The 26138-nt window shown below is 42.3% G+C and overlaps 1 protein-coding gene across 1 annotated transcript in view; it reads left to right on the top strand.

The window, feature by feature from the left end:
* The window catches only part of reep5 (receptor accessory protein 5), a 34334-nt gene extending 8313 nt beyond the window's left edge, over positions 1-26021 (top strand). The window contains exons 3-5 of the mRNA XM_033017436.1: positions 15878-16016; positions 20418-20586; positions 25658-26021. Coding sequence (XP_032873327.1) covers positions 15878-16016; positions 20418-20586; positions 25658-25707 — 358 coding nt within the window. The 3' untranslated portion in view covers positions 25708-26021. The remainder of the gene's footprint in view (positions 1-15877; positions 16017-20417; positions 20587-25657) is intronic.
* Positions 26022-26138: the final 117 nt, after the last annotated feature.

Genomic DNA, 26138 nt, shown 5'->3' with positions numbered 1-26138 from the left:
AGAGTCAAGGGAGACATGAGTTTTTTAATTGTCATATGCCCCAGATAGAAGAATGAAATTCTTACTTGCTGCAGCACAACAGAATATGTAAACAATATGATAAACGAAAGAGAGAAAAAAGTTCAGTGTGTGTATATCTACACATACTGACAAGTACACACACACACACACACACACACACATATATATATTTACATACACGTATACTCAAAAAACAAACAATAGTAGTGCAATAATAAAAATAATAATTTATTGTAGTTCCCCCCTCTTATTTGAGCTTATTTGAGGTTGTAGTGTTTAAGAGCCTGATGGCTGTAGGGAAGAAACTGTTCCTGAACCTGGACGTTACAGTTTTCAGGCTCCTGTACGTTCTTCCCGATGTCAATGGTGAAATGAGTGTGTGGCCAGGATGGTGTGGGTCTCTGATGATGTTGGCTGCCTTTTTGAGGCAGCGACTCTGATAAATCCGTTCGATGATGGGGAGGTCAGAGCCAGTGATGGACTGGGCAGTGGTCACAACTTTTTGTAGCCTTTTCTGCTCCTGGACGTTCAAGTTGCCGAACCAGGCCACGATGCAACCAGACAGTATGCTCTCCATTGTACACCTGTAGAAGTTCAAGAGAATCCTCTTTGACATACAGGATCTCCTTACTCTTCTCAGCAAGGCAAGAGAGGAAATAAACAGTGCAGAATATGGTATTACAGCTATAGGAGAACATGCAGAAAAATAGCAGTACAAGGACCGCAATGAGGTAATTTGCAAGATTGGGGATACATCCCTTGCTTGTGAGAGGCTTGTTCAAGAGTCTGATAACAGCGTGGAGGGTGTTATTGAATCTGATAGTGTGAGCTTTTGTCCAACAGAAGAGGCTAGAGGAGAGAATGAATGGGGTGTGAGTGGTTGGTTATGTTGGCTGCTTTCCTGAAGCAGCATTAAATTTAGATGGAGTTGATTGGAGGAGTTGGTTTATATGATATTCTGGGCTGCGATCATCTGTGTTCATTTACATTTCTGTTACAAAGCACATTTTAATTGATTGATGGGAAGTAACTTGGGTGTGGCCCATGTCACACGATGAGAGCTGCAAAAGTAACCTTACTAGGCAAATAGGTTACGTCATACAGTTTGGAAATGGATATTATGTTTTTTGTATGGGTTATCTTTTTCTTGGTTTTGTTTATTGTTTGGCTATCCATACATTGTAGAGTATTTGCATCCCAATTTGGTGCATACCTGATTTTTTAAATTCCAGGCTACTTACATATTAGCAGTTAAGACCTGAAATACTGCCTGTTTTATCCTCTTCCCTATTTCGAGGCGATGCGGTCTATCTAATCTTAGCATTTACTGTTGCCTCAGCTAACTCGGCACAATTCAAGATAAAACTTGGCTTCTTGCAGGTCTAATTGCATTTATGCCATTTAACTGGATATATTTTATCCTCTGAGCCATTGGATCAATTTATATTTGTATAATTTAGTTCAAAATTAAATTTCAGAAATGAGTGTATAAATCTTTACACTCAAGGCATTTGCCTAGCTAAGATGGAGGATGCGTTATTACTTCTTGTACATTTGGGAAATTTTCACTCCCAAAACTGATGTTTTACTTACTCTGTGTGACAGCAAACAATATAATCTTGCGCAGGCATGAGTGAAAAAGGTTTATTTGAAGTAATCTCCTTAGTACTGGACCATAGCCTTTGAAACAAAGTTAATTTATTTATGAAATCCTGTTTGTTCATCTGATAAACCATAGTTTTGCAAGTGAAATCGTGACAAAATAACAGTGTGCAGAATCATAAAAATTGTTGTGGAACAGATAACATCTGTTTGACCTGTTGAATATTTTCTAGTTTGCAAGGAAGCAATCCTGCCAGTCCCAATACCGCTACCTAGCATTGCAACTTAAATTTATGTGGGTGATTATCCAATTCTTTTTCAATATATTAATTAAATCTGCTTTTACCGCCCTTGGAGGTAGCAGCATTTGGATCATAACCACTCCACGACATTTGGCAATTTGTACCATTTGGCTAAAACTATAAATCTCTTCCCTGGACCTTGAGCCATCTACTAATTAGTTTATATATGCAGCATGGAAACAGGCCTTCAGCCCACCGAGTCCACTCTGATCACCTGTTCACACTAGTTCTATATTATGCCACTTTTTCATTCTGCTCCCTATACCCAAGGGACAATTTGCAGCAGCCAATGAACCTATAAACCCACAAGCATTTGGAATGCGGGGCGAGACCAATGCATTCGGGGAAACCCACGTATTCACAGGGGGAAACATGCAAACTTCACACAGACAGCACCCGAGGTCTGGATTGAACCCAGGTATCTGGCGCAATGAGGCAGTAAGTGACGTTAGTTTATTGTCACATGTAACGAGGTACGGTGAAAAGCTTTTGTTGCGTGCTAACCAATCTGGAAAGACAATACATGATTACAATCGAGCCAGCTCTACCAGCTGTGCCATTGTGCTGCCTTTTTAATGAGGAATATTTCCTGGTCTAAACAATGACTTCCTACAACTATAAACCTTATTTTATACTGGAAGTTCAAACAGCTTTACCTTAAGCTAGTAGCTAAAACCCCTCATCCCTGGAACCTTTCAAGTAAATCTTTTCTACATTTTCATCTTTACCAAAATTGTCGAATTAAATTGTATACAGTAGTCTAATTAAGAGCTATGGGGTAATCAGTTGTAGCAATTTTGGCATCACTCAAAGTCCCTGTGGTACAGGATATACACACCTGCTGAAAATACAGAACTTCAGATATTATTACATTTTGGTAAGACGTTAGCAGGAACTAGATATTAACATAGTTGCCATGGCATATGAAAATGCAAATATTAATGGTAAAGAGGAACCTTTCCAACTTTGAATTTAATTGTTAACATCTGCATCTTTGTCTATAGCAGAAAGAAGAAAAATATGTATAGTCCCACATGCTCCATGGTTGGACATGTCATGTTGAAATATCTGGCATGTATAGGGTGTTTAATGTGTTGCCTGTTCATCTGCTGTAGAATGGGTTGTAATTCTAGTTTGACATAGTTGGAAAGAGTGACTAAAATGAACAGTTAGCAGTTTCCTTGTGGTTTACATCTTCAGAGTACTGACTACACCCAGGTTGCCACCAAGGTTAAGAGCCTATCTACCCTGTGCCATTAATGACTTGAAGTATTTCACGACTATTGGATTGATGGCAGTTCAAACAGCCACATGAGTGCACTGGATACTTATTTCTACTCATTCATATATAGTGCTTATATCTGATACTGTTGCTATTCCATGAAGTGGATTATCTTTCAAGAGTGCTGAAGTTAATCAGTGGATGTATGCAGCTGTATGTAGATTAGTTACTCAAAATAGAATGTGTTCCCATTCTCTTCCCTGCGCCCCTTTTCTCCCCTTCCCCCTACCACAGCCCCATCTATCTATATTCCTTTCTCTGGTTTCACAATTTGAACAATCTTCTATCCTTTTGTCTCTGGCCTTTGTCCAACCACCTGCCAGTCTTGACCCAAAACGTCACCTATCCATGTTCTCCAGAGATGCGCCTTTGTGTCTTATTTTGTTAACAGGCATCCGCAGTTCCTTGTGTCTCCTTATTTATAAAGATCCTCTAACAATTGGGCTAGACTTATTTGTTGCCTGCAAATTGATATATGACTGCAGTTACACTTTTGTACAGATAGTTTGAGAGTTTTTATTGATGAGTATTTTACTTACCAAAATTAGTGTCATAATAGACAATAGGTTCAGGAGTAGGCCAATTGGCCCTTCGAGCCAGCACCGCCATTCAATGTGATCATGGCTGATCATCCCCAATCAGTAGCCCATTTCTGCCTTTTTCCCATATCCCCTGACTCCGCCATTTTTAAGAGCCCTATCTAGCTCTCTCTTGAAAGTATCCAGAGAACCTGCCTCCACCGCCCTCTGAGGCAGAGAATTCCACAGACTCACAACTCTCTGTGTGAAAAAGTGTTTCCTCATCTCAGTTCTAAATGGCTTACCTCTTATTCTTGAACTGTGGCCCCTGGTTCTGGACTCCCCCAACATCGGGAACATGTTTCCTGCCTCTAGCATGTCCAAACCCTTAATAATCTTATATGTTTCAATAAGATCCACTCCTTCCAAATTCCAGAGTATACAAGCCCAGCCGCTCCATTCTCTCAACATATGACAGTCCTGCCATTCCGGGAATTAACCTTGTAAACCTGCGCTGCACTCCCTCAATAGCAAGAATGCCCTTCCTCAAATTAGGGGACCAAGACTGCACACAATACTCCAGGTGTGGTCTCACTAGGGCCCTGTACAGCCGCAGAAGGGCCTCTTTGCTCCTAGACTCAACTCCTCTTGTTATGAAGGCCAACATGCCATTCGTTTTCTTCACTGCCTGCTGTACCTGCATGCACAGAGAAATGCAGCACAGAAATATTCCCGTAAACCACCCATCTATGCACCCATCTATGGCAATGGTATGGATGGGTCATGCTGACCGCTAAGCTCCATCCACAATAATGCCATTTTTCAGCACTTGTCCCATGGCCTCCGGTGCCTTGGCAATTTAAGTATTGTGTCTCAATCCTTCAGCATAATGACTTCAACAAAGTACACTTTTCTGGTTTAGGTATCCGTTGAATTTTCTTGAACATCCACTCGGTTGGATATGTTCAGTTCCAACAGCACACAAAGCCTGACTTTATTATGAGGGGAATAGATAGGATAAATGCACAGAGTAATTTTCCCTGGGTAGGGGAATCAAGAACCAGAGGACATAGGTTTAAGGTGAGAACCTGAGGGGTAACCTTTTCACTTAGAGGATGGTAGGTAAATGGAATGAGCTTTCAGAGGAGGTAGGAGAGGCAGATACTGTAACAACATTTAAAATACACTTTAACATGTACATGGATTGGAAAGACAATACAATACAATAATACTTTATTAAGTCAAGTATGTTTTGCAACATACGAGGAATTTCATTTGCCAAGTCAGTCATACAAATAAAAAGCAACGTAACACACAAAATACATTTTAACATAAACATCCACCACAGTGACTCCTCCACATTCCTCACTGTGATGGAAGGCGATAAAAAGGAAGATCTCCTCCCTTCTTTGTTCTCCCGCGGTCGGGTGCCTCAAGCCTTCTGTTGACGGGACGATCTTGGCTCCCGTAGCTGGTGGCGTTTGGGACCTCCGCGTTGGAGCGATCAAGCTCCCGCATCGGGGGGGGGGGGGGGGGTTGTCAACTCCCCGCACCGAATGATATGAACCAAATGTGGGCAAATGGGACTAGCTTGGATAGGGTATCTTGGTCAGTATGGACAAGTTGGGCTGAAGGGCCTGTTTCTGTACTCGATGACTTAATCCCACAGAGAAAAAAAAAACACTTAAAGAAAACGCATACCCTTCATAAGATTTGACACTTCTTGGTCATCAATTCTAAACTATTTGTTTTGAATTCTACCTCAGCAATGTAATTGCAATAAATTAATTGTTTCATTGATGTGTAATGTTTTAAATTTTATTGAATTTATATATTTAAAAATCAGTGAATCTTGTTGACCTGAATCTCAGTAATCCTCGGCCCTACATTTGTACAGTCAATTAAATGTAGGACTCTGGGATTAATTAAATGCCGACACACCTCTATCCCTATGCTCCATCATTGAATATCAGAAACATTGAAAAACTGGAATAGACTCAGGTGTTCACAGGAAACAAAGCTCCACCTCCAGTTGGCTAGTTCTGGGGAAAGTACCGTAACAATGTGCACCAGAAATGGACTTGCCACTCGGGCGTCACCATCTGGTTACCAGGTGTGAGGTTGGTTCACCACGTCCAGCAAAGGTGAGTGCGGGCAGGTGGACAGTGTAGCTAGCTGTGTCAGTAGGTGAAAGGTCCAAATTTTCCAAATTTAATGGCAATATAAAATAAAATACATCTGAAGATCAGGAAATAAGGACTTTTAACTGAGTTTAAAAAAAATGTGGTTTGATAATCGAGGGTGAATTTTTGATTAAAGATAATCACGTGTGTTTCACTGTGGAACATTTCACAAGGATCCCATATAATGGGGGTGGGGAAAATTCTGGAATCATGTTCTTATCTTATAAGGAGTAACAACAAGAAAATGTAGCTGGAGATCAGGGAAGGCTGGTATTGTGGGAACCTGAGAGGAATTGATTGGGGGGAATATTATGCTGGTGGGTTGATCCTAGCTTAGGGATTGGGGGATGAAAATCTAGATATTGAGTGGCTTGGGTTTAACTAACGGAATCAAGGTATATGCGGAAAAAGCAGGAACAGGGTACTGATTTGTGGATGATCAGCCATGTTCATATTGAATGGTGGCACTGGCTCGAAGGGCCGAATGGCCTACTCCTGCACTTATTTTCTATGTCGAACCAAGTTGGCTACTTTGGTGCTTATTGAGAAAGAGCTATGTGGCAGATTAAGGAAGTTAATGAATCTGAAGACAATGTTAGGCAAGAATTAGACAATGGAGAAGGGAGGGGGGGAATGAAAAAATATAAAACCACTGTATACTTGTCGGCTTTGGTACTACTCAAAACCACTCTACCTCACTTGGCTGTAAATATAGCAGTGTTTTCAAATCCATACAGGCCCTTTATTTTGTATCTACCCACCCAAAGTTCTGCCTCACCATTTTCAAAATCAACAATTTTTTACTTCGATCCATATTTTGATATTTTAGCACTATTAATGAGTGACAAAGGATAGGTGGCTAGAAATTTGTACATATTCCAAAAACCCAAGTCACTTTAAAACAGATGCAAAATTTGAGCGTGGCAACTGTATGTACATCTTTTTTGTCCCCCAGCATAAACTCCCCCTACCCATTCCCCCACCAAAATACACCAGTGTTAGAAATCGTGCAACAGACAGAACCAATTTTCATGCTCGCCTGGCTGGACATCGGCAATTTTTATTTGCTTACAGTATATACAAGTTTTCACACCCCTGTTTATCTTGAAATTGTGCTATTTTAAGAGTCAACACTCAAGCCATTCTTTGTCCTGAGTGAGGTCTATACAACCTTAAGTGTCTGGACGCATTATGCCATGGAAATCGTGATCACAGTCACTTTGAACACCCTAGGCTCGGGATCAGACTGGTAGTTCTGCGATACCACATCTCATTTGGCTACTCTCACTGCATTGTTAAGGATGTCATGCAGACTCCGTGACAAAGAACTGCACTATTCTCCACCAACTTGTCCAAGTCCCGTTGACCCTCATAGGTGGCTTCTCCCATCATTGTAGCATCTATTCATTCAGGAGCAGTACCTCTCTTTGAATTACTTGACTTGCTGCTTGCCCTTTAAGAGCCAACTGCAAAGATTGCTGAGAACTGTCAGAATTTGCAACATATCATTAGGAAAATAATACTAATGACAGTACCAGAGGAAATAGATAAACTATTTCTGCAAAAAGACCCAGAAGCAAGAGTTCCACTGTTTCATTTTGAATTGTGACTTTCCTCTTTAAGAGCTGACTAAAGATTTCTGAGAACAGCAATTTTCAACATATTAGGAAATATTTTACTGAAACTGGCAATTTGTGCAATGCTGTTCCGTGAAATTCAGCAACGCTGCTTCATACGCCTGGCAAGAGGTGTTCTCGTTTTTTGTGTAACTTTAAAAACAACTTCAAGGCGTTTCACAATGCTGGTTTTGATGCCAAAATTAGGGTGGAGCAGTTACTGCACTTTCAGAATTAATTTAGTACTTTGCACAATGAAATCATGAGTGACATGTTTGCCCTTTGTAATAGTATTAACGACTTTGCCAATAGGTAGTTAAAGCATTTCTGCAAATAGACCCAGAATCACCATATTGAATGCCCGAGGGTTCCACAATTTTATTACTTTAATTTGATCTCCGTTCAAAAAATTGGACACGAGGTAATAAAAATTATAACAAAATTTCAGTTTTTTCATGAAAGGTTTTTTAAAAACAATTTTTGACCAAGTAGAAAACAAAGAAGCAGACCTGCTAACAATCTTAATGTGCCCATCATATGTCTTGTCTGACCGTATACATCATAATAAATTTGTTGCAGACATTTTAAAAGCTACAGATAGTTTTAATGTCTCTTTCATCCAGAATGAAGATGATTGGGTAATTCCCTTGTCATTCAATCTAGGCGTTAAACTGTTATACAATGATTTAAGATTGATTCAATGCATATAATTTACATGCAACTATCTTCCATTTTGTGCACTTTTTAACAGAAATTTGGCCTGTCTTTATTTTGAGTAAATCTGTCATTTATGTTCCAATCATATTTGAAAGATTTAATTTTCATATTGAATTGACTTTGATGTGTCAGACAGTGTGATAATGTATATCATCGCCGCCTACAACTCATTAACTGATAACGTTGAATGGAATAATGAGGGCTGCCTGAAATAAATCCGTGCACTTTCCTTTAGGCCTTTGGAAATGTCAAACAAGTTGAGGTGTGATGCATTCTGCAAATCGCAACCTACTAATGAAAGGTTGATAAGTTGTATCTTTAAGTCTTTTACAGCCTATCTCAATGTTTATTCCTGAAGCATTTTAATTTGAACTGCATAATATGTGCATCCAAAAATTGAATTCAGAAAATACGTCAACCCTGACTCTAGTACGGTGGAAATTCCAATCTTTCTGCAATTAGAGGATCTTTGTTAAACAAAGTTCCTCTAATTGCAGAAAGATTGGAATTTTCAAAGCTACAGCACCTTATTTTCTGCTTGACAGTCAATAATCCTGAGTTGTTATCTTTCTTCGTGTATTAGATACCTAAATCATCATAGTGTATTTTGTGACCGTTCTTTAAACACATTTTCATAATTTTAATCTATTCATAAACTACTCCAATATAGACAGGATGGAAAATTGATTTCAATATTGGATGTTAGGGGTGAAAATATTTTGTCAGAAGAAAAATTTGCCAAGACCCATTTTGTTACATTAAAGGGTGAGAAATTGTTTCTTACTGCAGTAATATGTATACCAGACATAAATAAGGTGGTTTCTGATATCAATTTGGGAAAGTTATTATTATGGTCTGGAAATCACTGCTAACAGAGGGTGGTTTTCTGATATCCCAACTTTTTCTCAGGATGTATTTGAAAATTCTATGTGTAGGAAAGAACTTCAGATGCTGGTTTAAATCGAAGACAGGCACAAAATGCTGGAGTAACTCAGCGGGACAGGCAGCATCCCTGGAGAGAATGGGTGACGTTTCGGGTTGAGACCCTTCTTTAGGCTGATGTCAGGGGAGTGGGCGGGACAGAGATAGAATGTGGTCGGAGACAGTAGAACTGTGGAGGGGGAGGGGGAGGGGGTGGAGAGAGAGGGAAAGCAAGGGCTATTTTAAGCTAGAGAAGTCAATGTTCATACCGCTGGGGTGAAAGCTACCCAAGGGAAATATGAGGTGCTGTCCTCCAATTTACGCTGGGCCTCACACTGGCAATGGAGGAGGTCCAGGACAGAAAGGCCAGATTGGGAATGGGAGAGGAGCTAAAGTGCTGAGCAACCGGGAGATCAGGTAGGTTAAGGCGGACTGAGTGGAGGTGTTCAGCGAAACGATTGGTGAGCCTGCGCTTGGTCTCGCCGATGTACAGGAGTTGACACCTGGAACAGCGGGTACTGTAGATGAGGTTGGAGGAGGTGCAAGTGAACCTCTGCCTCACCTGGAAAGACTGTCGGGGTCCTTGGATGGAGTCGAGCGGGAGGTAAAGGGACAGGTGTTGCATCTCCTGTGGTTGCAGGGGAAGGGACGAGTTGATCAGGGAGTTGCGTAGGGAACAGTCTCTGAGGAAGCACAAAGGGGTGGAGATGGGAAGATGTGGCCAGTAGTGGGATCCCGTTGGAGGTGGCGAAAATGTTGGAGGATTATATGCTGTATGCGACGGCTGATGGCATGGAAGGTGAGGACAAGGGGGACTCGGTCCTTGTTACGAATTGGGGGAGGGGGAGCAAAGGCAGAGCTGCATAATATCGAGGAGACCCTAGTGAGAGCCTCACCTATAATGGAAGAGGAGAACCCCCGTTTCCTAAAGAATGAGGACATCTCCGATGACCTAGTATGGAAAACCTCATCCTGGATGCAGATGCTCGTAGACAGAGGAATTGGAATTAGGGGATAGAGTCTTTACAGGAAGCAGGGTGTAGTCTAGATAGCTATGGGAATCAGTGGGTTTATAATAGATGTCGGTCAATAGTCTGTCTCCTGTGATGGAGACAGTGAGATCCAGAAACGGTAGAGAGATGTCGGAGATGGTCCAAGTGAATTTGAGTGCAGGATGGAAATTAGTCGCAAAGTTGATGAAGTCAGTGAGTTCTGCATGGGTGCAGGAGGCAGCACTGATGCAATCGTCAATGTAGCAGAGGTAGAGTTCGGGGATAGGGCCAGTGTACGCCTAGAACAGTGATTGGTCGACGTACCCTACAAAGAGGCAGGCCTAGCTGGGGTCTAGGCGAGTGCCCATAGCTACGCCTTGGATTCGGAGGAAGTAGGAGGAGTCGAGGAGACGTTGTTGAGGCTAAGGACTAGCTCTGCTAGGCGGAGGAGAGTATTAGTAGATGGAATTTGACTGGTTCTACGGTCGAGGAAGAAATGGAGTGCTTTAAGACCTTCCTGATGGGGGATGGAGGTGTAGAGTGACTGGATATCCATGGTAAAGATGAGGGAGTGGGAGCCTGGAAAACGGAAGTCATTGAAGAGACGAAGAGCGTGTGAGGTGTCTTGGACATAGATAGGAAGGGATTGGACCAGGGGGGATAGGATGGAGTCGAGATATGTGGAAATTAATTTGGTGTGACATTAACAAGCAGAAACAATGGGTCTGCCAGGACAGTTCTGTTTATGGATTTTGGGGCGAAGATAAAATCGGGCCGTGCGGGGACAGGAAACAATAAGGTTGGAGCCGGAAGTAATTAAATCATAAATGGTGTGTGATATTAAGGTCTGGTGCTCGCCTGTTGCGTCATGGTCCAAGGATAGGTAGGAGGAGGTATCTGAGAGTTGTCACCTGGCCTCAGCCTGGTAGAAGTCAGCGCGCCAGACTACCACGGCACCTCCCTTGTCGGCGGGTTTGGTTATCAAGTTGTGGTTGCTGCAGAGTCAGGGGGGGGGGAAGAGGTTAGAGTAACTATGGGGAGTGGAAAAGTTGAGGCAGTTGATGTCCCGCCGGCAGTTACTTGTTTTGACTTGTAAATGTTTGTTAATTTAAATTTGTAATTCTGTGTTATCTTTCCACTGTTTGGGGACCCCTTGACCATGTTTGCAAATTCATCTGTCAAATTTGCAAAAATGGACCTTAATATTAGAACTAGAATTGCCACTTGTACAGTGAAAAGCTTTTTTTTGCATGCTATTTACACAATACAATTTATTTGTCACTTGAACCTCATAGAGGCTCAAGTGAAATGTTGTGTCGGCAGTCATACAAACAAGAAAAAAAGACCCAAGACACAACACAATTTACACAGACATCCATCACAGCGCATCTCCTCCTCGCTGTGATGGAAGGCAAAAAAACGTATCTCTCCCCTGCACTCCCCATTCCCCTCCCGATGTCAGAGTCAAAGCCCCCGGAGAGCGATGGTAATTGTCCCGCGGCCATTAACGCCGCGCCGGGTGATGCAAGGCCCTGCTCCGGGTCTTGGTGTTGGAGCCCCCGGCTGGTACTAGCAAAGTCCCGCAGCCGTTGAAGCCACGCCAGGCGATGTCAGGCCCCGCTCCAGGTACTCCTCGACCCCGCGACTCGGGCGGGAGAAGTCGCCGTTGCGGAAGCCCCGAAAAGCGGTCTCCCAGCAGGGCTCCCGATATTACTGTCCACCAGACCTGCGGCTGGAGCTATACATAAACACAGTCGAGTCAAACTCAAGTACAATAGAGGAAAGTGCAAGATACAGCATGCTGAATCTAGTTCTCAACATTGTAGTGTGTCAGTTCCATAGACACAGACTAATGTCCGCAATGAGAAGAAGTGAGATGCATAGTACTGAGCTTATGGAAGGACCGATCAGAGAAATGGAGCTATGCTTGCAGGTTGAAAAGATTAAAAATAGTAGAGTGATTGTATCTGATGATAGTAGATGGAAGATCCTTTTCTGAAAAGTGCACATAATCGCCAAGCTCTGGTGCCATCAGTATTTACCTTTATGAAGCCCTACGGGATTTGGTTTTGTGCATTGAGGTACAGTGAAAAGCTTTTGTTTGCATGCTATCTAGTCAAAGACAAGATTTAACTTCAAATATAATCAAGCTGTCTACAGTGCACAGATAAAGGATAAAAGGTACAACATTTAGTGCAAGATAAAGTCTGATTAAAGATAGCTCAAAGGTCTCCAATGAGGTAGATGGAAGGTCAGGGCTATACTCTAGCTGATGAGAGGACTGTTCATTTGCTTGATCTGCAGACCCCTGGATCAAATAATTGTTTGGTTCATTTACTTATTTAGGTGTGCATGAATATTAGGAAAATGCTTTATAGGTATGAAGATGAAAGGTTACATTGTTCTTTGAGAGTGGAGGACGAAGAGCAGTAAGTTCCAATAACCAGGGATGAAAAACTAATGGATTAGTTTGAAATTAATCCTGCCCACATGTCCTTATTTATTCTTGCATCTTGGATAAATTATCATTTCTTACAGTTTCTCCAGAAACTCATAAGGAAGCATGTGTACTGAATCAATCCAACCAAACAGCAAGAGAGGGAGGGAGCAGCCTTCTTATTAATGTCACAGCTCCTCTTAAGTAGCTTAGCATTTTAATACTAAGCACGTCTAAAGGTCTTACAATGTTCATTTCCTCAAAATGTAACACTTTGATTTCCTTTCAGGATGTGGTTTTTTGCATGGTCTAGAGAGGCTGGTGGTGTTCTCATTGGAGCTGAAAAGAAATGTAGCCTAGAACCTAAATAGAATGAAGGAGAACCTTGTTGGTTCTTTGTGATAAAGATCAGGAGAGCATTAGTATTTTTTTACGGTCAGGTGTACCGAGATACACTGAATAGTTTTGTTTGCATGCTATTCAATCAACTCAAACTGCACGAGTACAATCAAGCCATACATATGATGGGCAGAGAAAAGGGAAAAATACCAGGGTGCAGAATATAGTGTTGAAGCATTATAGTATTACAGTTACAGAGAAAAGGTCTGGTTGGTTGGAAGATCAGAACTGCACTCTAGTTTTGTGGGAGAACCATTCAATAGTCTGATAACAATGGGGGAAAAAGCAGCTGTTCCTGAATCAAGTGTTCCCTGTCTATTGCAGTCTTTAAAAGGGGAGAATTTGCAGGGCACTGGGGAGAGGGTCTAGATGGATCTATGTGGTCATTAGGAGAAAACCATTGGATCTATGCCACATCCAGCATAACAATCCTATCAATGCCATCCTCCTATTTCCTTTGACCGAACGCACTACTCTCTGCAGAGCCTTCCTGTCCTGGGCAGAGCTGTTCCCAAACCAGATCGAGATGTTACCGGACAAGATGTTTTCTACAGCCCCAGCATAGAAGCACTGAAGGATCCTCAGAGAGACTCTGAATTTCCTCAGCTGCCTGAGGAGGTAAAGGCGCTGCCTTGCCTTTATCACCAGTGTGTGTTGTCCATGTCAGATCCTCTGTGATGTGGACTCCCAGGTATTTAAAGCTGCTCACCCTATACACAATAGTCCCAAATATCTCAAGTAGCGTGTACATCCTCAGATGTTGAGCCCTTCTAAAGTCCACAATCAGCTCCTTAGTTTTTGTGACATTCAAGAGGAGGCTGTTGTTCTGACACCAGAGTGCCAGGTCAGCCACCTCCTCCCGGTAGGCCTTCTCATTGTTATCGGAGATCAGGCCCACCACCACAGTGTCATCAGCAAACTTGATGATGGAGTTGTGTGTACAGGGAGTGCAGATACAGGGGGAATCCTGTGTTCCGGGTGAGGGTGGTCGATGTATGTCTCCCCATCTTAACCACCTGGGTCCTGGCGGTTAGAAAGTCCAGGACCCAGGCACACAGGGGAGTTTTCAGCCCCAGTTCCAGCAACTTCTCGGCAAGTCTGGTGGGGACTATGGTGTTGAAAGCTGAACTGAAATGAATGAACAGCATCCTCACATAGCCCCTCTTCTGGCTGTCGAGGTGAGAGAGAGTGGTGTGCAGAACCTGGGAGACCGCATCATCCGTGGATCTGTTCGGACGGTAGGCGAATTGCAGCGGGTCCAGGGTGCGAGGGAGTAAGGAGCAGATATAGTTCTTGATCAGCCTCTTGAAGCATTTCATGACTACCGAGGTGAGCGCCACCGGTCAGTAGCCATTCAAGCAAGCTGGAGAGGCATTCTTTGGCACTGGTGCAATGGTGGATCTTTTGAAGCAGGCTTCAAAAGATTATCTTCTTAATCGTACATCAGGTCCCCTGTCAGTGATACTATCTGCTTCCGCTAGACTTGCCGGAAGAGTTGTGGCTGCTTTACCGGTGGACTGATCCACCCGAGATGCCAGAGGTAGAAACAGAGCCTCAGCACCTGATGGGACAGCAGCCTGTTCTTCCTCTATACACGCCGGGTTATACGGAGATTGTCACTGGCGTAATGCCTCTAGGGGCTGGTTTCCTTTCTCCATCATCTCCATCCGCCCATTTCCTTATTGTTTCTATCAATTTTAAAGTTATACACAGCATTCCAACTATAACTAATAACATAGAAACATAGAAAATAGGTGCAGGAGTAGGCCATTCGGCCCTTCGAGCCTGCACCAGCATTCAATATGATCATGGCTGATCATCCAACTCAGTATCCCGTACCTGCCTTCTCTCCATACCCCCTGATCCCTTTAGCCACACAGGCCACATCTAACTCCCTCTTAAATATAGCCAATGAACTGGCCTCTTGCTTTGGTTTTACACCACCACTGCAAATATTAATTGTGTTCCCATCTCGCCAAACCATTTCTATTTTAGAGATAAGCAGGAATTGGATCCTCGACTTCCTTATCCACAGTCTGTTCAAATTGGCAGAAATACCTCTTCCTCATTAACAATCAGTACACCGGCCAACAATGTCCCAGCTACACTAATCCCACGTGTCTGCGCTTTGTCCATATCCCTCCAAACCAGTCCTATCCATGTACCTGTCTAACTGTTTCTTAAACATTGGGATAGTCCCAGCCTCAACTATCTCCTCTGGCAGCTTGTCATACAACCACCACCACCCTATGTGTGAAAACGTTACCCCTCAGATTCCTATTAAATCTTTTCCCCTTCACCTTGAACCTATGTCCTCTGGTCCCCGATTCCCTTACTCTGGGCAAGAGATTCTGTGCATCTACCCGATCTATTCCTCTCATGATTTTATACACCTCTATAATATCACCCATCATCCATTAGAGTCGCAGTCTACTCAACATCTCCTTATAGCCCAGACCCTCTAGTCCTGGCAACAACCTCGTAAATTTTTCTGAACCTTGTCAAGCTTGACAATATCTTTCCTATAACATGATGCCCAGAACTGAACACAATACTCTAAATGTGGCCTCACCAACGTCTTATACAACTGCAACATGACCTCCCAACTTCTATACTCAATACCCTGGCTGATGAAGGCCAATGTGCCAAAAGCCTTTTTGACCACCTTATCTACCTGCGACTCGACCTTCAAGGAACCAAGCACTCCTAGATCCCTCTGCTCTACAACAGTCCCCAGAGGCCTACCATTCACTGTGTAGGTCCTGCTCTTGTTAGACGTCCCAAAATGCAACACCTCACATTTATCTGTATTAAATTCTCTATTAAGATCTTGGAGTATCTGAAACTGACAATTAACCATTGATTATTTTGCTTTTCTTTCCTGCAGGATCAAGGCCATTGAAAGCCCTGATAAGGATGATGACACAATATGGCTGATGTACTGGGTAGTTTATGGTATCTTCAGTGTAGCTGAATTCTTCTCTGACATACTTTTTTCCTGGTTTCCGTTCTATTACATACTGAAGGTGAGTAAAAATGATTGTACTATTATTGTATTTATTATTGGATTATTATTGTAATATGTGCAAAAAAAATAGAGAGCAAGTAAAATAGCAAATATTCAAGAGGTATTGTTAGCATTAGTCAATGCTTGTCTACAGATTTAAAATGTATTTGAGGTTAATGGAAGAAAAGTTGTAGCTTAGAACAGTGCAGCACAGGAACAGGCCCTTTGGCCCACAATACCCGTGCCATGACATTCTATGATTATTTTTTTTTGCAGTTGCATATGAACCTCTTCCCAATGAAGAAATCTTTCATTTCTCTTTCCTTTCCAGCTGTGGCATTACATCATCTTCACATTTCTAATGTTGCTTGTCTTCCTCATATATCTGCAAACTGCACAAGTACATACTCTGTTTCAGTCTTAGATTTCTGCTAAACCTTAATCCATAATATCCAGTGGTCACTTCAGTGAGGTAGGTCAGCTAATGTATCTCATTATCAGCACTAGTTTGCAGCCATTCTGTTTAATTGTTAAGAGGGTAGCATCTACTTTCAGTAAATAGTGATAACTGCATACTTGTTCATACTGGAGATAGGGGGAGATAGGGGGCGAGGAGGTGGAGAGGGTGCCTAGTTTTTAATTTCTGGGGATCAACATCAGTGAGGATCTTAAATGGTCTGTGAACTCTGCTGTAGTTGTAAAAAAGGCGCAACAGAGACTTTACTTCCTCAGAACACTGAGGAAGGCCCATCTGTCTGCTAAACTGCTGGAGTCTTTCTACCGCTGTTCGGTAGAAAGCATACTGACTTACTGCATAACTGCCTGGTTTGGGAACTGTTCAGCAGCTGACAGAGCAGCTCTCCAGAGGGTGATATAAACTGCCCAGGGTATCATTGGACTCCCCCTGCTCCTCTGGAGGACATTTACCACTCCAGATGCCGCAGCAGGACCTGTAATATTGTGAAAGACATTACACATCCTTGTCACCACCTTTTCACACTGCTGCCCTCAGGAAAAAGGTACAGGTCGCTGAAGTCACGCACTGCCAGACTCAAGAACAGCTTTTACCCATCAGCAATCTTGGAACTGAACTCTGTCTCGGGAGCGGGTTATGGGGAAGGAGGGGGGGTGGGAGACAGTGTTAATTTATGTAAATGTGAATCCATGGGTGGGTTTGGGGAGGGAGGGAGTGTAAAAAGTATGAGTATGTGAATGTTTGAAGTTCTTTTAAATGGAGAGACACAGTAATCTCGTTGTTTGTGACACATGCAATGACAATAAAGCATTCTGATCTGATCTGATCATTCACGTTCTGGATAAACATTAAAAGAGAATAGTATCAGGAATTGAATGCTCTTGGTAGTTATACGATGGCTGCATTCCAACTGTTGTGACTAATTTGAGTTTTTTTCAGAGGGCATATTTTTAAAGAGGAAGGTGGACAGATGCTTTTAAAAAAATGTGCTGCTTATTCCATATTCAAGTGAAATGCCACATTTTGAGCGATGGAGATAACAGGAATCTACATCTTATGTATTTAGTCACTTTCTGTGTTTTTTTTTATTTGCTATGGGACCATAATTTGTAAATCCATGCTGACTTGTTTTTATCCTGTTGCTGTTTCTCCCAAATGATCTGCTACTGCACCTTTTAATAATGGATTCCATCATTTCCTCCACCACTGGTGTCGTGTTCCACACCGTCATACTGATCTCATGGTCAAGGAAGAAGATGCTCTACTCTCTCTGTCTCTCTCTGTCTGTACCTGTCTCTGTCTCTGTCTCTCTCTTGACTGTCCTGCAGTTTTTCCAACTCAACATAAAACTCACCTCATTGCGATTGGGCTCTAATATTGCAAAGAACAGGATTTATCATGCAATCAAAACATCAGAAAATTATCTCCAATTAATGTCCCCAATTGCACAAGACATTTTGAATCGCATTGATTACATGTACAGAGCATTGCTCAATCTATAACCACAGAAGTGTTTCCCCAGCTGCACCAGAATCTAATGTAAATAGCCACTAAACTGCTAAGTTTTTCTAAATTAGAATTAATTTCCAAAGCAAAAATAGTATCAATAACCACAAAGTGAAACTCTTGACATTTGAGATCTAAACTCCCATTGTAATCCAAAGGCAAAATACTGGAGATGCCAAAACTTTGGAGAATGCTAGAAATATTCTGCATGTCAAGCAGCGTTAGTGGGGCAAGAAATGGAGCAAACATTTCAAGATGATGACCTTTCATGGATCCTGAGGAGGGAAAAGATGACCTGTGTCTACAAATCCTCACACTTGTTGATAATCCAGCCACATTAAGTGAATGGAGGTGCGACAAGCACACACTAATACAGAAACTATTGGTCTTGTCATGAGTAGATCCCAGTGCCTTCTGCAGTCTAGACTCATCCTCTTCTGATGCTCTTCCTCAGGCAATCCCTTGGGATTGGGGATGATTGAGGATATTTCCTCCCCCCCCCCCCCCCCCCAGTTCTGCTGAATTCATGGAACTGAATTTCAGAAGCCGTTACACGCTTACCATAAGTTACCAGGGATATATATTTTTTGTCTTTCTGTCCCTGATGTTTTGAAATGTGTCATAATCCTAAACTGTTCAGACATGGAATTAATGTTTTTTTTCCATTTTGACATTACTCCCCTTCCTCGTTTTTGTCATCTGAAGGATCCTGCACTTTCAGAATATAACACCATTTTAGACATTTTCACTGCATATCCTTCCTCCAACATTGTCCAAGATTATTTCTGTAGAAACATTTGTATGCATTATTTATTGATGTATGGGATTGCACATTATTAAATAAGGTGTGGTATGTATATTTTTTTTCAAAAATTACATTCTTTTTATCCAAATAAGTGAAGTCTCCATTTCCTTTAGTTGCATTTAGAGCATGTACTCTTGAGGGAAACCAGATAAAACAAAGAACCTAAAAACAAATGTTGATATAATTTAGTTTTGTAGCTAGTAAAAAGGAAGTAATTTTGAAAAAAGGGTGATCTAAATAACATTTTATGTTCTGCATTCCTGTTCTTATAAGGAACAACTGCAAAAGCCTAATTCTTAATTCATTTGTAAAATTCAACAGTGTAGTGGTATAAAAGTGTTTGATGTTTTAAACTCAGAATTGGTAACAGTGCAGAACTAGGATAGGAGATGTGTCATTTAGTTGAGCTAGTCACAACTTGTAACCCCTTTTAACTTAGATTAGCCAAGTGTTGAGCCATTCCTGATTATAGTGGGAACTGTAAGATGCGTTGCTGCAAAGGAATTGCCAAACAATGTAACCTTCTATTGCAAAATGTGGATAAGCATTATAAAATAAACCATTTATCTCTCGTGCCAATTGAATTTGAGGGATAAAACGATTTGCAAAAGTATAGTACTAGTACATGTTCTAAGGTGTTCTCGAGCACTGTACAGCCTTTGTAAACATACTTCCACTATATACTTCAGTATTGGACAGTACTGCGAATTTGTGATTTTTAATGCAGCGTTGAGCTTCATCAGCAGACATGTTCCAGTCAACATTAGGCATTTGCTTTAAAGGGATACATTGCTCTAAATGGATTTATGCCCCCACAGACATACTAAAGAGATTGATTACTGCAGGGTTATACTGATTTTCCTGATTAGTGTCAGGGGTTATGGGGAGAAGGAGAATGGAGTTAGAAGGGATCGGTTGATCAGCCATGAATGGCGGAGTAGACGATGGGCCGAATGGCCTAATTCTGCTCCTATCATTTATGACCTACTGATGGAATATACAAAAGAGATTGAATGATAAGCAGAAGTGAAAACCGGTCTACTTTAAAGGCTAGTACTTGTCCCACAATGAAAAGTAAGTTGAGTCCTGGTATAGAGAGAATCATTCCTGATTTTGCATGTTCAAGAATTAATGTTAAGCTCAGAACAAAGTCTCTGCTATTGCCCTCCCTTTCCTGCTCAGTATACATGGTGGCTCACTGCTCAAATAACTCACATTTCTCTTCTGACCTTTCCATTACCTTTCTCCCTACCTCCTGTTTGCTAATATTTCATCCTTTTTATTCATTTGTTGCCTTCTTTCATTACTCTCTCGCAATCCCCAAAAGCTTGCAGCAATGCATGTTTTACAATGAGTTGATGGGGATTTTGTCTTTCTGATTTGCAGTATCATTTAGGCCAAAGGTAAGACCTGACTTTTCTAATGTTTAAAAACAAAACTCACATCCTATGAAGATAGTCAATTGTAGAAGTGACAATAGTGAACATGTGCAACGTTTGCAGCAAATAATTCTATTAAGATATCCTAGAAGATAATTTAAGTGATAGTTGATATAAAAGTTCATTGTAATGCAACAGCACTATAGACTAATGAAATATCTCAAGTTACTGACTATCTCATTGTCTGATATTTAGTGTGCGTTCCTGGTTTGGTGCATGTCTCCCACCTCAAGCAACGGCTCACAGATGCTCTACAAGCGTTTTATCCGCCCTTTCTTTCACAAGCATGAGGCTCAGCTGGACAAAATTGCGAAGAATATTAGTGACCGGGCCTCAGAAGCTGCAGATAGCATCAGAGACAATGGTAAGATGAAAACAAGGCATTATTTCTCTTAATAGATTTGTAAGATTTGACTTGAGAATTAAGGGACAGAAGTTTAGGGGTAACATGAGGGGGAACTTCTTTACTCAGAGAGTGGTAGCTGTGGAATGAGCTTCCAGTGAAGGTGGTGGAGGCAGGTTCGTTTTTATCATTTAAAAATAAATTGGATAGTTATATGGACGGGAAAGGAATGGAGGGTTATGGTCTGAGCGCAGGTATATGGGACTAGGGGAGAATAGGTGTTCGGCACGGACTAGAAGGGTCGAGATGGCCTGTGTCCGTGCTGTAATTGTTATATGGTTATATGGTTAAGCAGATCTGCTACACTGAATCTTTACATCAATTGGAAGATAGAAACAAAAGCTGGAATAACTCAGCACGACAGGCAGCACCTCTGGTGAGAAGGAATGAGTGACGTTTTGGGTCGAGACCCTTCTTCTGACTGGTCAGGGACAAGGGAAACAAGCGATAGAGACGATGATGTAGAGAGATAAAGAATAATGAATAAAAGATATGCAAAAAAGTAACAATGATAAGGAAACGGGCTGTTTGTTGGGTCTAAATGAAAAGCTTGTGCGACTTGGGTGGGGGAGGAGGGATAGAGAGGGAATGCCGGGGCTACCTGGTGCGAGAAATCACTATTCATACCACTGGGCTGTAAGCTGCCCAAGCTAAATATGAGATGCATTCAATGTTTTTATAGACCCTGTAAAGTAACAATCTTAAAGCAAACATATTCAAAGGGAGAAAAATTGTTACAAGAACCCTTCAGTAATGCTTTGTCCTGTGAGTGGAATATATCTAGATCTTCTTCAGTGTAGCAGTGAAGACGAAGAAGTGGGATATATCTAGACGATCATTTGCAATATCCTGGGTCATTCACCGTTCCAGGGCATTTATCCTAGAGTACCGCATATCTACTCTGCATGATTGCATGGACAATTACTGTTGGAAGATTGCTGCTTTAGGTGCTGTGCTGGGATATCCCATCCCAAGCCTTGCTGTGCTGATCAGCTTGTGAACGTTAATTGGAGATACATCCTGGAAAATAGATTAAAACACACTGCCTGAGTAAATGATGTGGGCAAGTAAGGTCATTCACTTTATAAGTATCTAGACGAGCACTTGAATCGCCAACAAATAGAAGTCTGTAGATCAAATACTGGTAAATGGGATTAGTACAGATATGTACCAAATGGTCACCATGGTCTGTTTATGTGCTGTATGACTATGAAACTTAGAAAAATAGGTGCAGGAGTAGGCCATTCGGCCCTTCGAGCCAGCACCGCCATTCAATATGATCATGGCTGATCATCTAAAATCAGTACCCCGTTCCTGCGTTTTCCCCATATCCCTTAATTCCTCTGGCCCAAAGAGCTATATCTAACTCTCTCTTGAAAACATCCAGTGAATTGGCCTCCACTGCCTTCTGTGGCAAAGAAGTCCACAGATTTACAACTCTCTGGGTGGAAAGGTTTTTCTTCATCTCAGTCCTAAATAGCCTACCCCTTATTTTTAAACTGTGATCCCTGGTTCTGCACTCCCCCGACATCAGGAACATTTTTCTTGCATCTAGCCTGCCCAATCTTTTAAGAATTGTATGCTTCTATATGATCTCCATTCATCCCTCAAAATTCCAGTGAATATAAGCCCAGTCAACCCATTCTTTCAGCATATGTCAGTCCTGCCATCCGTCAATTAACCTGGCGAACCTACGCTGCACTCCCTCAATAGCAATAATGCCCTTCCTCAAATTAGGAGACCAAAATTGCATACAATACTCCAGGTGTGGTCTCACCAGGGCCCTGTACAACTGAGACAGCCTACAACCACCTGGTCTTTCAGAAAGTGGACACCAGAGGCCAGTGAATCACTGAGGGCCTGCTTTCAATGCACAGACTGGGACATACTGATGGAGCCACAGGAATTAAACAGCTGTATGGACATCGACAGGATGGCTGGATGCATAACGGACTACATCAACTTCTGTAGGGATGTTGTTGTGCCAGTAAGAACTGTTTGTTGCTTTCCCAATAACAAACCTTGGATTACAAGCAACATCAAGAGCCTCCTAAACGAGAAAAAGGAGGCTTTCAAGGTTGGTGATCGGGAAAAAATCAAGAGGGTACAGCACCACTTGAAAAGGAGTATGAAGTAGGCAAAAGGGGACTATAAAAGGAAGCTGGAGAAGAAACTGCAGTACAACAACATCAAAGAGGTGTGGAGAGGAATGAAGACCATCACTGGCTTCAAGTAGAAGAGAAGCCAGCCGTCAGGAGACATGGACAAGGCCAATGAGTTTAACCTGTTCTATATCCCCTCCCACCTCTACAGGTGCAGCCTCTCCCCCACCATCACCTCCATGAGGCAGCCCCTCCAACACCACAGCTGCAGCACCTCCTATGCCGGCATCTCCTCAACTGTTCTTCACGGCGGACGAGGTGAGAGCTGAGCTGAGGAGGTTGTGCCCTGGTAAAGCAGCTGGCCCTGATGGTGTATGTCCCAGGCTACTGAGAGACTGTGCGGCTCAGCTGGCGGAGCCGCTCCAGACCATTTTCAACCTGAGCCTCCAGTCAGGGAGGGTACCAGGTCTGTGGAAAACATCATGTCTCGTGCCGGTTCCCAAAGCAGGGCGGCCGACCGAGATCAATGACCACAGACCGGTGGCCCTTACATCCCACATCATGAAAACAATGGAGCGGCTACTCATTCGTCTCCTGAGACCACAAGTCCAGCACGCACTCGACCCACTACAGTTTGCATACCAGGAGAACATTGGGGTGGATGACACAGTCCTCTACATGCTGCACCGGATCTACTCCTTTTTGAACAAACCCGGTGGCTATGTGAGGATTATGTTCTTCGACTTCTCAAGTGCGTTCAACACTATCCAACCCCTGATTCTGAATGACAAGCTTAAGAAGATGGGGGTGGATTCCACATTTATCTCCTGGATATACGACTACCTGACGGGTCAACCACAGTTTGTCAAGCTGGGGGACAGTGTCTCTGGCACAGTGGTGTGCAATGTTGGAGCCCCACAGGGAACGGTTCTGGCCCCGTTCCTCTTCACCCTGTATACAGCAGACTTTAACTATAAGTCTGACACATGCCACGTACAGAAATATTCAGATGATACAGTGATTGTGGCATGTGTAAGGAACGGGCAGGAGGAGGAATACAGGAACTTGACCAGTGCCTTTTGTGCCTGGAGTGAAGAGAACTGTCTCATCCTGAACACAACTAAGACTAAAGAGATAGTGGTTAACTTTGGCAGGTCCAAGCTCCCCCTTCAGCCGGTCAACGCTGTAGGGGCTGACATTGAGGTGGTGCAGACATATAAATACCTTGGAGTGCACCTTGATAACAAACTGGACTGGTCTGTCAACTCTGACTCCCTCTACAAAAAAGGCCAGCGCAGACTTTTTCCTCAGAAGGCTCAAATCCTTCAATGTGTGTAATGATATGCTGCACATGTTTTACAACTGTGGTTGCAAGTGTTATTTTCTACGCTGTTGTCTGCTGGGGCAACAGCATTAGTGCAAAAAACAACAAGAAGCTGGTTAAACGAGCTAGCTCAGTGCTGGAGGGGAGAGTAGACTCTGGGATGGATGTGCTTGAGAGGCGTATGAGGCACAAGGTGCAGGTCATCCTGAAAAACCCCGGGCATCCCCTCCATGTAATTCTGGAGAGTCAAAAGAGCACTCGGAACAACCGGCTCCACTCCCTGCCCTGTAGAACGGAGCGGTTCAGGAGATCCTTCACCCCTGCAGCCATTAGATTTTATAATTCGGACCGCTAGGCTGTAGGGGGATGCATTTTGCAATTTTTAATTGTTAATTATTGGTCTTTTTAAGTATTTATTGCTCTCAGGTAGTGTCCACATTGTATTCTATGTATTTTCTGTGCGTTCGTTTTGAATCTGTGGGTTTGTTGGTTGGGGGCTTCTGGACATTGAATTTCCCTGAGGGGATCAATAAAGTATTTATTATTATTATTATTATTATTAATAGGACCTCCTTGCTCCTAAACTCAAATCCTCTAGCAATGAAGGCCAACATGCCATTAGCTATCGTCACTGCCTGCTGTACCTGCATGCTTACTTTCAGTGACTGATGAACAAACACACCCAGGTCTCGTGCACCTCCCATTTTCCTAATCTGACACCATTCAGATAATCTGCCTTCCTGTTCTTGTCACCAAAGTGGATAACCTCATATTTATCCACATTATACTGCATCTGCCCACTCACCCAATCTATCCCAAGTCACCTTGCGTCCTCCTCGCAGCTCACACTGCCGCCCAGCTCTGTGTCATCCGCAAACTTGGAGATGTCACATTTAATTCCCTCATCTAAATCGTTAATATATATTGTAAATAACTGGGATCCCAGCACTGAGCCTTGCGGCGCGCCACTAGTCACTGCCTGCCATACTGAAAAGGACCCGTTAATTCCTACTCTTTGCTTCCTGTCTGCCAATCAGTTCTCTATCCATGTCAATGCCCTACCCCCAATACCATGTGCTCTAATTTTGTACACTAATCCCTTGTGTGGGACTTTGTCAAAGGCTTTTCAAAAGTCCAGTTACGCCACATCCACTGGCTCTCCCTTATCCATTCTACTTGTTACATCCTCAATGTAAACCAAGATCAACATTGATTGAGCCAAAAAATGTCATGGGCATAATGGTAACAGCATGTGAACAGGCCCTTTGAACTGCCGTGTCTGCACAAACCATCAAGCATCCATTTACAACCTGTTTTATTCTCCCCAACATTTCCAATTCCCCACACATTCTACCACTTGTGCAACACACTAATTGGCCACTGTATTGCCCTGAACCTATTGGTAGTCTGCTAATATTTATTATTTTGACCTTCAAAGGCCAATGTGAAGGAATTGATCTGCCATGTGAGTGCAGGACATTTACTAAACATTGCAATAGTTTATGTACGATGGTGGTTCGGCAATTTATCTTTGGCACCATGAAGATGAACAAGTAAATAAACATGTAATAATGCATTTTATTTTTGTGCATTTGTGTCTCTCCAGCTAAGCAAGCAACAGCAAACTTAATCTTTGAAGAGAAGAAGAGCACTTAAATAATCCCGTTTAGAAAGCTTGCCTTTATTCTTTGCTCCCTGGGATCCAGAGCGTTAAGATACTGCCTTTGGAAAGTTTTTTTTAATGTACACTTTAAATGCATTTCTTATCGATATACTCGGTTTTACCAAAAGCAAGTGGAAACTATATAATACTCAATTTTAATGTAATACTATATTCAGTATTTAAATGCGTATTGCAAGAAAATCATATGCTACTGGCAATGATGGAATTTCAATTTTAGTGGAAAAAAAATCTGGTTTATCATGTCCTTTTATTGTCTGGTGAATGTTTAATAAACTTCTAAAGTCGACCTTTATCTGAACAATTTATTCAAACTAATTAGTACATTTATAGTATTTTTCCAGGCAAATGTATTATCACGAACCAGTACAGAAACCTAAACTAGAAAGGTGCAGGGTGCTGATAA

Source organism: Amblyraja radiata, chromosome 3, assembly GCF_010909765.2.
Source record: "Amblyraja radiata isolate CabotCenter1 chromosome 3, sAmbRad1.1.pri, whole genome shotgun sequence".
NCBI lineage: Eukaryota > Metazoa > Chordata > Chondrichthyes > Rajiformes > Rajidae > Amblyraja > Amblyraja radiata.
Note: the sequence above shows the minus strand (reverse complement) of the source record. Positions and strands in the feature narration are given on the sequence as shown.